The sequence below is a fragment of the Protomyctophum bolini genome (assembly GCF_963924005.1).
Source record: "Protomyctophum bolini genome assembly, chromosome: 21".
NCBI classification, from domain to species: Eukaryota; Metazoa; Chordata; class Actinopteri; order Myctophiformes; family Myctophidae; genus Protomyctophum; species Protomyctophum bolini.
In genome coordinates this window covers 518064-529436 of record NC_137882.1, presented here as the reverse complement: position 1 = coordinate 529436, position 11373 = coordinate 518064, and the positions used below count along the sequence as shown (strand labels likewise).

At 43.4% G+C, this 11373-nt stretch overlaps 1 protein-coding gene across 1 annotated transcript in view; it reads right to left on the bottom strand.

Moving 5' to 3' along the window:
• Window positions 1-11373, bottom strand: part of dnajc13 (DnaJ heat shock protein family (Hsp40) member C13) — a gene marked incomplete at its 3' end in the record, with an annotated part of 98347 nt that overhangs the window by 2629 nt on the left and 84345 nt on the right. Inside the window, exons 52-58 of the mRNA XM_080793251.1 lie at window positions 6506-6675; window positions 6103-6145; window positions 5059-5232; window positions 3180-3359; window positions 2751-2891; window positions 2349-2492; window positions 1175-1361 (exon numbers count right to left, since the gene is read on the bottom strand). Coding sequence (XP_080649377.1) covers window positions 1175-1361; window positions 2349-2492; window positions 2751-2891; window positions 3180-3359; window positions 5059-5232; window positions 6103-6145; window positions 6506-6675 — 1039 coding nt within the window. The remainder of the gene's footprint in view (window positions 1-1174; window positions 1362-2348; window positions 2493-2750; window positions 2892-3179; window positions 3360-5058; window positions 5233-6102; window positions 6146-6505; window positions 6676-11373) is intronic.

Sequence of the window (11373 nt, the reverse complement as noted above, 5' to 3'; positions counted from 1 at the left end):
CAAAGTGTTGGCGTTTGGAAGCGCTTGTTGAATATCACTCAACGGCCCATGTGTACCACCTGTTTTGATGCAGCAGGCAGCCGGAGGTTCCTTTACTGATAACGAGTGCTTCCAAACTCTGACACTTAATAATAATAATCATCTGAAAGGAGTTTCTTGACAGGAAGTAGCTCATAACATGTCTTTTCTCTGGATTTTTATGAAACAAACGCTTTACAGATTTCCCTACAGCTGCAATGTTGGTGATTTTGACGTCCTTTAATATAATTAAATAGGACTTTTCTGTTTGGATGAACAGGCTGTCTATGGGAAGTGTCCTGAATCCGAGTAAGGAAGCTGGCATTTCCGTTCACGGATTCCTTATTATATTTCTACTTCTGCCAAACAGCAAGCTATAGATGATTTCTATTTATATTAGGATAAATGTGCGCGGAAGTGGAGAGGAGGCTCCACTTCCGCTTTGTATTTTACTCATGATCAGAGCTTCCGTTGCTCCAGACTGTACGACGGAAGCATTTATATTTTACTCATGATCAGAGCTTCCGTTGCTCCAGACTGTACGACGGAAGAATTTACATTTTACTCATGATCAGAGCTTCCGTTGCTCCAGACTGTATGACGGAAGCATTTATATTTTACTCATGATCAGAGCTTCCGTTGCTCCAGACTGTACGACGGAAGCATTTATATTTTACTCATGATCAGAGCTTCCGTTGCTCCAGACTGTACGACGGAAGCATTTATATTTTACTCATGATCAGAGCTTCCGTTGCTCCAGACTGTATGACGGAAGCATTTATATTTTACTCATGATCAGAGCTTCCGTTGCTCCAGACTGTATGACGGAAGCATTTATATTTTACTCATGATCAGAGCTTCCGTTGCTCCAGACTGTATGACGGAAGAATTTACATTTTACTCATGATCAGAGCTTCCGTTGCTCCAGACTGTACGACGGAAGCATTTACATTTTACTCATGATCAGAGCTTCCGTTGCTCCAGACTGTATGACGGAAGCATTTATATTTTACTCATGATCAGAGCTTCCGTTGCTCCAGACTGTACGACGGAAGCATTTATATTTTACTCATGATCAGAGCTTCCGTTGCTCCAGACTGTATGAGGGAAGCATTTGGAGATTGTGAGAGGCAACAGTCTGGCCACGCGAGACTACTTGTTGTCAGGTCGCCTGTGGTGTGAACAGGTGTTAAAATCATACCTGTCAGGTATCCTGTGGTGTGAACAGGTGTTATCATCATACCTGTCAGGTATCCGGCGGTCTGCGACTCTGAGATGAACAGGTCGTGTTTCTGGTCTTTGAAGGCACTCCAAACCGTGGACTTGGCCAGGATCTCGTTTACCTGAAAGGCAACGTGTCAACAGCTCAGAATTTACACAGAATGGACAAACAAGTCAACACAAGGCGACACATGACAGTTTCTGACTGAGGCTAAGTCATAGATTCATGTCATGTGAAAGCAGGGAATCATAGCTTCCAATTGACCTATTGGTTGTTCAGTTTGACCCACCGGTTTTGGAGATATGGCTTATAGAGTAATGTCTGGCAGAGAAACAGCGAGTTGAGAAAACAGGCTTGAAAAGGTTCACTTCTGTGGTCTCTAACATTACACCTATAGCTACATGTTTAAGCATTTATTTCATATTTACATGTCTTCTGTGGTCTCTAACATTACACCTATAGCTACATGTTTAAGCATTTATTTCATATTTACGTCTTCTGTGGTCTCTACCATTACACCTATAGCTACATGTTTAAGCATTTATTTCATATTTACATGTCTTCTGTGGTCTCTAACATTACACCTAGCTGCATTTATTTCATATTTACATGTCTTCTGTGGTCTTTAACATTACACCTATAGCTACATGTTTAAGCATTTATTTCATATTTACATGTCTTCTGTGGACTCTAACATTACACCTATAGCTACATGTTTAAGCATTTATTTCATATTTACATGTCTTCTGTGGTCTCTAACATTACACCTATAGCTACATGTTTAAGCATTTATTTCATATTTACATGTCTTCTGTGGACTCTAACATTACACCTATAGCTACATGTTTAAGCATTTATTTCATATTTACATGTCTTCTGTGGACTCTAACATTACACCTATAGCTACATGTTTAAGCATTTATTTCATATTTACATGTCTTCTGTGGTCTCTAACATTACACCTATAGCTACATGTTTAAGCATTTATTTCATATTTACATGTCTTCTGTGGACTCTAACATTACACCTATAGCTACGTGTTTACACCTAGTCATGGACTTCAGGTAGCAGTAGGTATCAGTATCAGTAGTAGTATAGTATTCAGTACCTGTTCTCCGTACTGCAGACTACGTGTCATGGACTTCAGGGCCTTGACGATCTGAGCCTTCGTGGCTGCCGGGTTGTCCAACGTCTCTAGACCGATTCCTTCTAGAAGCTTCAGGAGGTACGGGACCAGTTCTACTCTGAGAGCCTGGAGGATATTAATATAATATAATATAATATAATATACAGTACATTACAGGAGGTACGGGACCAGTTCTACTCTGAGAGCCTGGAGGATATTAATATACAGTACGTGTATATGTCTGAGTCTACACAATACAATACAGTACAATATTAACAAGTCTACACTACAGACATCCTGATGCATTACTGAGAGCAGCCACCAGGGCAGTCTGCTGTTAACCAGGTGTATGCATTAACGAGGTATATATTAACGAGGTGTTACCTGAGCAACCAGGTCGGTCTGCTCCTTCTGGAACATGCGGTTCAGAGCCTCGCAGGCCAGACCGGCCATGTCTGCTCTCATCTTCATCCCCACCATCAGAGGACCGATGGTCTCCAGGGACGCCATGGAGCGAACACACAGCTGGAGCAGAGGAGAGAACGTTACTGAATTAATTAACCCATTCTGACCTGAGATCAGATTCTAAAAAATGTCTTCTACATCCTGACAGTTTTCTGAAAAAAAGCTATGTTTCTATGTCAGTCGTTCTTCGATTTTTCTAAAATAGCAGACCTACGGATGGATGGATGGATGAATTAACTAGAACAGAGGATGGCAACATTTAATTACATATTCCAGGGTTGAACATTGACCTCGTATGGAGCTCTGGGGTCAGGGGTTAAATGGTAAAGGTCAGGGGTCAAAGGTTACCTCGTTGTCCGACAGCACGTGGATGAGCCGTATGGAGCTCTTGGGCACGGCGTTGTTCTTGTGGTTCAGCGCGGCCACAACGCGGGGCAGGTGACCCAGGGGAGGGACCTGGTCACACAGCTGGTTCTGGGACGAGAACAGGCACACTGCTGCCGTGGTCACCGTCTCCAAGGCCTCGCCCTGTGGACGGGAGAGAGGACAGAGTCCTGGTCACACAGAGGGGACAGACACCTGGTCACACAGAGGACAGACACCTGGTCACACAGAGGACAGGCACACTGCTGCCGTGGTCACCGTCTCCAAGGCCTCGCCCTGTGGACGGGAGAGAGGACAGAGTCCTGGTCACACAGAGGACAGAGTCCTGGTCACACAGAGGACAGAGTCCTGGTCACACAGAGGACAGAGTCCTGGTCACACAGAGGACAGAGTCCTGGTCACACAGAGGACAGAGTCCTGGTCACACAGAGGACAGACACCTGGTCACACAGAGGGGACAGACACACTGCTGCCGTGGTCACCGTCTCCAAGGCCTCGCCCTGGGTGTGGGAGGGGTCAAAGAGGCATGGATGAACGATATATACAAAATCTCTCTGTGTTTGTGTGTGTGGACCTACATTAGGGTGGTTCCTCTCCAATAGTTCCGTCAGGGTCTCCAGTGTGTGTGTGTGTGTGTGTGTGTGTGTGTGTATGTGTGTGTGTGTGTCTGCACCGTGACCACACTCCAGTTACAGAAACACTGTCACATATTCTTAATGGCTGCTATGTACTGTATATAAGGGAATGTACAGTGCTAGGCACGACAGAATTGTTGACCTATTAGCTATAATAAGTTCATATGTTTCATCAGCCGCCAAAATGTATAAGCACTCACGTGTTTCAACTGCCATGTTCATGTACAATTATGAAAATGATGCTTTTCCAGATGTCACAGCTAATACACCAGATATTGTTGTTGTTGATGAGGACAGTAGAGAAGTGACCATTTTGGAAGTGGCATGTACATTTCTTTTTTTTTTTTTAAGATATTTTTTTGCGGCTTACGCCTTTTACTGGTTTTTTGAAGGGACAGACAGTAGGCTGACAGGAAACGGGAGAGAGATGGGGGGGAAGACATGCAGTAAAGGCCGTGTCGGGCTCGGGAGTCGAACCCGCGGCACACTGCGACCGGATTACCAGTCGAGTGCCCAGACGGTTACACCACCGCCTGGGCGTGGCATGTACATTTGACCACAGTCTGGAAGAGGCATTCCTTACCAAGGTGCTTAAGTACCAGCGTCTTAAGGATGCTATTATACAGCTTGGCTACAGATGTAAACTACTTGTGTTCATATTTGGAAGCCTCTGTAATGTCCACAAATCAGTGGTGAGGGGCCTGCAGATTGCAGACATGCCCAATAAGCCGAGAGCTGATCAGGCATCGGCAAAATTCTGTTCAGTGTCTGCAATAATTGTCAGTTGACCATATATGGAGAAGGAGATGCTACCTGTACCCGTGATCTGTATCCTGAAGCACTTGTTGTAGAGTTTTATCAAGTTTGCGCATCCACTATTGTTTGTGTTCAAGAAATTTCTTGTAAAATGTGAATACAAATAAAGATGTGTGTGTGTGTGTGTGGACCTACATTAGGGTGGTTCCTCTCCAATAGTTCCGTCAGCGTCTCCAGTGTGTATGGGTGTGTGTGTGTGTGTGTGTGGACCTACATTAGGGTGGTTCCTCTCCAATAGTTCCGTCAGCGTCTCCAGTGTGTGTGTGTGTGTGTGTGTGTGTGTGTGTGTGTGTGGACCTACATTAGGGTGGTTCCTCTCCAATAGTTCCGTCAGCGTCTCCAGTGTGTGTGTGTGTGTGTGTGTGTGTGTGTGTGTGTGAGTGTGGACCTACATTAGGGTGGTTCCTCTCCAGTAGTTCCGTCAGCGTCTCCAGCAGCGACACCAGGAAGTCTCGTGGTTTCCGTAGAACCCAGCCCGGCTGGGCGATGAAGATCCTCAGGAAGACTCCGCCCACCTCCATCTCCCCCTGCCCCGCCCCGTACGCCACCGTGAAGTCCTCTGGGAGCTGACCACGCGCACACACACACACACACACACACACACACACACACGCACACGCACACGCACACACACACACACACATTAGATAAACTTACTAATTGTACGTTTATCTCTCTCTATACAGCGCTAGCATTTATTGACAAATTATATAATTCATGCCGGCATTTTCCCCAGTTCAGCTTGAAAAGCCACATTTCCAGACTTCTGGAATTGATCATAATTATACTAGGAAGTTGGACGATGCGCGGTCAGGTCTTTTGGACCAAATGGAGGTAACAGAGTCTAATAAAGCTTGTCTATAAAGCTCTCAATGGTCTCGCACCTTCCTACCTACATGACTGCCTGTCTAAATATGTCCCAAACCGCCCCCTAAGGTCTTCCACTGCTGGCCTGCTCGCTTTGCCTAAAGAAATGGCAACTAAAAAATACGGGGAAGCAGCTTTTTGCTTCTACGGGCCGTCGGCATGGAACAAGCTCCCACTGTACCTTCGTCAGGCAGCCTCTGGAGACATTTTTAAAGCTCAGCTCAAGACCCACTTCTACAACATTGCTTTTAATTAATTTTTTTATTTTTGTTATTCATGTATTGCATTACTGCTTGTTTTTAATGTTGTTGCCTTGCTTTTCTTTTATTCTCCATTTTTCTGTAAAGCACTTTGAGCTGCATTTCATGTCATGAAAGGTGCTATACAAATAAAGTTTTATTATTATTTATTATTATTATTAATAGAAGGAAACACAGAGTCTGCTCTGGGCCGTGGAATAAACCTTGTTTTGACCAAAAATGCCACATGGGACAAGGAATAGGAGATACAGGCGATTGAAAGAAACAGTGTTAATATTCTCTCTGGTGTCTGTGTGTTGTTCAACTTACTCTAAAGTTGACTTCTGGATTGTCCTTCTGCAGTTTGAAGTGTCTGGAAGAGACAAAAACATGTCAAACAATGTCAACAACTCGCTTTAAGGCGCCTGACACATTATTAAAACTGCTCCATGGCTGTGTTCTTCATATTTGCTGCTATTTCACATCCGTGAGACGTAGTTTAAACTGTCTCTTCTCCAAATTAGTAGGCCTGAATAATACTAGCTAACCCAACAGGTGGTGTGAGTGAGTGAGTGTGTGTGTGTGTGTGTGTGTGTGTGTGTGAGAGTGTGTGTGTGAGTGTGTGTTCCTACTCTATCATCATCTCTCGTACGGTGTGTGTGTGTGTGTGTGTGTGAGTGTGAGTGTGAGTGTGAGTGTGTGTGTGTGTGTGTGTGTGTGTGAGTGTTCCTACTCTATCATCATCTCTCGTACGGTGGTGGACACCGTCTCTCGGGACCCGTCGTTCCAGATCAGTTCGGGGTTCTCGTGCGTTCCCTCGAAGATGTGCACGGCCGCCTCGGCGTTGTCCCGCATGGCGTCCATGAACACGCCCGGCAGGAAGCGCACCAACGTCAGACGCACCTGGAGAGGGAGGGGGGGGGGGGGGGGGGGGGTACACACACGTTTTTACTGTGGGGTCCAGGGACCCGCAGGGGTTCTGGAGGGGTCTGGGGGTCCCCCAGGGCTTAAACATGAGGGTTAAACCTCATGTTTCTATATCAGTGGTTCTCACAGGGTTAAACCTCATGTTTCTACATCAGTGGTTCTCACAGGGTTAAAACCTCATGTTTCTATATCAGTGGTTCTCACAGGGTTAAAACCTCATGTTTCTATATCAGTGGTTCTCACAGGGTTAAAACCTCATGTTTCTATATCAGTGGTTCTCACAGGGTTAAAACCTCATGTTTCTATATCAGTGGTTCTCACAGGGTTAAAAGCCTCATGTTTCTATATCAGTGGTTCTCACAGGGTTAAAACCCTCATGTTTCTATATCAGTGGTTCTCACAGGGTTAAAAGCCTCATGTTTCTATATCAGTGGTTCTCACAGGGTTAAAACCCTCATGTTTCTATATCAGTGGTTCTCACAGGGTTAAAATCAGCTTTCCACATCGGTCCGGTTGCCAGGCAACGCCTCCGTCACCCCCAGCACCAGGATCTTTATTATTATTATTAATAATAATAATAATAATAAAACTTTATTTGTATAGCACCTTTCATGACATGAAATGCAGCTCAAAGTGCTTTACAGAGAAATGGAGGATAAAAGAAAAGCATGGCAACAACATTAAAAACAAGCAGTAATGCAGTGAGGACATGAATAACAAAAAATAAAAAATAAAAGATCAATTAAAAGCAATGTTGTAGAAGTGGGTCTTGAGCTGAGCTTTAAAAATGTCTACAGAGGCTGCCTGACGAAGGTACAGTGGGAGCTTGTTCCATACCGACGGCCCGTAGAAGCAAAAAGCTGCTTCCCCGTGTTTTTTAGTTGCCATTTTTTTTGGCAAAGCGAGCAGGCCGGCAGTGGAAGACCTTAGGGGGCGGTTTGGGACATATTTAGGCAGGCAGTCATGTAGGTAGGAAGGTGCGAGACCATTGAGAGCTTTATAGACAAGTAAAAGAATTTTAAAATCAATCCTAAAAACAACCGGAAGCCAGTGCAGTGATGCCAAAACTGGAGTAATATGTGACACAGGCCAGCACTTTGGTCCTCAACTCGATTTTTACAGATTACAGATTATTACAGATTATTAAAGTACAGAATGTAAGCTTTCATATGATGTATCATTCAATGAAATTGGACAATAATTGAAGGAGATATGACCATCTAAAACTTGTTGAAACAGATAAGAGATACAGATGCAAAGTAGAGAAATTTCCCTTCAAAGATTCTTCAGATTTGAGCACCTCTGGAATGGGTGTGACAATAGATGCTTGTCCACACCCCTAATGTCTTGCATAATCACTCCCCCACCCACTAACCACTCCCCCACTAGGTTACCTGTCAATGACAGTTGAGTGGACACACTGTTTTACTTGAGTTAAAGTAAAGAAATGTAGGACTAAGTTGTTTAGTGTATGTTTTGTAATAATACAATCTAAAAAGTAACTAGTAGGCTAACTGAGTTTTCAATGGATATAGGCTATGTAGTTTTAGACCAATGCTTTTACATTGTGTTGTAAATAGCTGCAGGAGGCTACACCATTTTATATACTTTAAGCAATCAAAGTCAGACAATTGACCCAGTATTTTAGATAAATAAAACCGACGAATCAGGCTATGATGCGTTGTGCGCTTGTAGATTTGCTATTTTTAATAAACATCCGTTCACATGCCTGGTTTCTATTTAGTGTGCAAGGCTTACATCCGGTCTAAAGCCCACCCACTGTATGCGCTGATTTCCATACACAATCCGTATCCTCCCCTCACCGGATGTTGAATTAACAGTACCAACGGCCATATTTTGACGTTATGATTTAAAGAAAAGACGAGTGGTTTTGGCTCTTTGCGTGTGGAGGAGGAAAAAAAGAAGCAACGCGCAACACTCTTCCATGGCTATGAAGCAATACTAACGGGCAACGTTTCATTAGTTTTATACATTTTAGGAGTGAAAACATGTGTTTAGTAACACACGACACACAGACAGCTAGCTAACTAGGCTAGCTAGCTGTTAGCCTGTTGTTGTGTGATGGTGGAAGTCTATTCTCCAGGCTGGGAAGCGTATTTGAGTAGCTACGTGGTTTTGTTTATTTTCCTGTAAAGTATAACCCAAAAGCTCCTCCATACTATAGCCATGTTTACAAACACAGAAGCACGCTAATGGGCGGTGACCAGAGCGTGAAACCTCAGGACAAAGAGATCCCAGGACCAATCGAAAACAACATGCAAATCTCAGAACTGCGCTTCCCTGGCCCCAAAACATTGTTAAAAAACAAGCCTACTTTGACATATAAATGTATACGTTTAATTTGCCCAAATGAACAATCTGTTGGAATAAAAACCTTCTTCAACATTCAAACTCTGTTAATATGAAAAAAAAAGAAAATCACATAAAAAAAAAAAACGATTTTATTTCGACCATTTCGACCATTTCATGCTGGCGAGTTGAGGACCAAAGTGCTGGCCTGTGTCACATATGTTCTCTCATCTTAGTTCTAGTTAAAACTCTGGCTGCTGCATTTTGGACAAGTTGTAGTCTGTCAGTTGTTTTCTTAGGCAGTCCTGAAAAGAGTGCATTGCAGTAGTCAAGCCGAGAAAAAACAAAGGCGTGGATTAGCGTTTTTGCATCGTCCAAGGACAAATAGGCTCTGATTCGTGCAATATTTCTAAGGTGAAAAAAGGCAATCTTGGTAACATGATTAATGTGTGAATTGAAATTCAATTCAGAATCAATAATAACCCCCAGGTTCTTTACTTTACTGTTACTTTCTACAGTCAGGTTACCAAGTCTGCTTATTATTGATTCTTTCTGCTCACTAGAACCGATTATGAGAACTTCTGTCTTATCCTCGTTTAGCTTGAGAAAGTTCTCACTCATCCAACATTTGATGCTAGACAGACAGGTCAACAGCGGGTCTAAAGCACAGGGATCATCTGGAGCCACAGAAAGATAAAGTTGGGTATCATCAGCATAGAAATGAAAATTGACTCCGTGGTTGGTAATGAGTTCGCCCAATGGCAGTATGTACAAGGAGAAAAGCAGAGGGCCAAGAATCGAGCCCTGTGGAATACCAGAGCTGATGTCGTGTTTGTCTGAGTCAAACTCGGCTAGATTGACAAAGTAACTTCTGTTTGATAGGTAGGAGGAAAACCAGGACAGGGCCGTACCAGACAGGCCTATCCAGTGTTCCAGACGCTGTATTAAAATTGAATGATCAATCGTGTCAAATGCAGCCGTTAGATCTAGGAGTAGGAGAACAGATACATGTTTCTTGTCAGCAGACACCCTAAGATCATTAATTACTTTTACAAGTGCTGTTTCTGTGCTGTGACCTTTCCTAAAGCCAGATTGGAATTTGTTGTGCACATTATTGTTCTGTAGAAACACATCCAATTGATGAAAGATGCATTTTTCTAAAACCTTGCCCAGAAAGGGTAGATTTGAAATGGGTCGATAGTTACCCAAAACAGAGGGATCAAGATTGTGTTTCTTGAGTAGGGGCCTAACTACAGCAGTCTTCAGTGAGTCTGGGAAGACACCTGATTGTAGAGAGCTGTTTACAATTTTTAGGATATCTCCAATCACACTGTCCAAGACCTCTTTGAGAAAGGTGGTGGGAATTTTATCCAATGAACAGGAGGATGATGTCATCTGTGATATGGTTTTGCGGAGTTCATCTTCATCAATTGCGCAGAACGTTAATAGGCTCCCCCTGGAGAGATCTACTCTGGGACCATTAGCTGCTGTTTGAGGGTTTGCGCTAGCAGCAGCACCATTCATAATATCAGCTCTAATGTTAAAGATTTTGTTATCAAAAAAGCATGCAAACTCATTACACTTAGCTTTAGAGGCCGGGAATGACTGCTTGTAGGACTGGGGGGGGTTTAAAAGTCGTTCAATGGTAGAGAATAGGACTCTGGCATTTTTCTTGTTCTCATTAATAATGCCAGAGAAATATGCCTGCCTTGCTAGACGCAAGGCTTTGTTATAGGCGACTGTTGACTTTTTAAGAATCTCTAGGTGGATGGTGAGTTTGTTTTTTCTCCACGCTCGCTCAGCTCTACGACATTCTTGCTTCAGTGAGCGTGTATGCTCATTTATCCAGGGTGTTATTCTGGTGTTATGTTTCTTTTTTGTTTTCAAAGGAGCCACTATATCAAGAGCTGACTCTAGTTTAAGATTAAAAATTTGAACCATATCATTTACTGGGGGGGTATCGGGCAGGGGGGGCCCCAGATGACGAGAGAACTCGTCGGCTGCAGAAGAGCTAAAAAAACGCTTTTTTATGGTATATTCCGTGATGTTTTTCTCTAGATCAGAGACAGTCATATTAAAACACAGCAAATAGTGGTCTGATAGCTCAGGCCTTTCAATAGTCCTTTCCACAGTGATGTTCAGCCCTCTAGAAATCACCAGGTCCAGAGTGTGCCCATGTTTATGTGTAGGCCCAACAACATGTTGGATAAACTCAAAGGAGTGCAATAACTCTAAGAAGCCCATAGCCACAGCATCTGTAGTATCATCCAGGTGAAGATTAAGATCACCTGAGATAAGAGTTCTGTCATAGTTAGTGGAGCAGATAGATAAAAGTTCTGATATTTCTGTTAGAAATATTGCTTT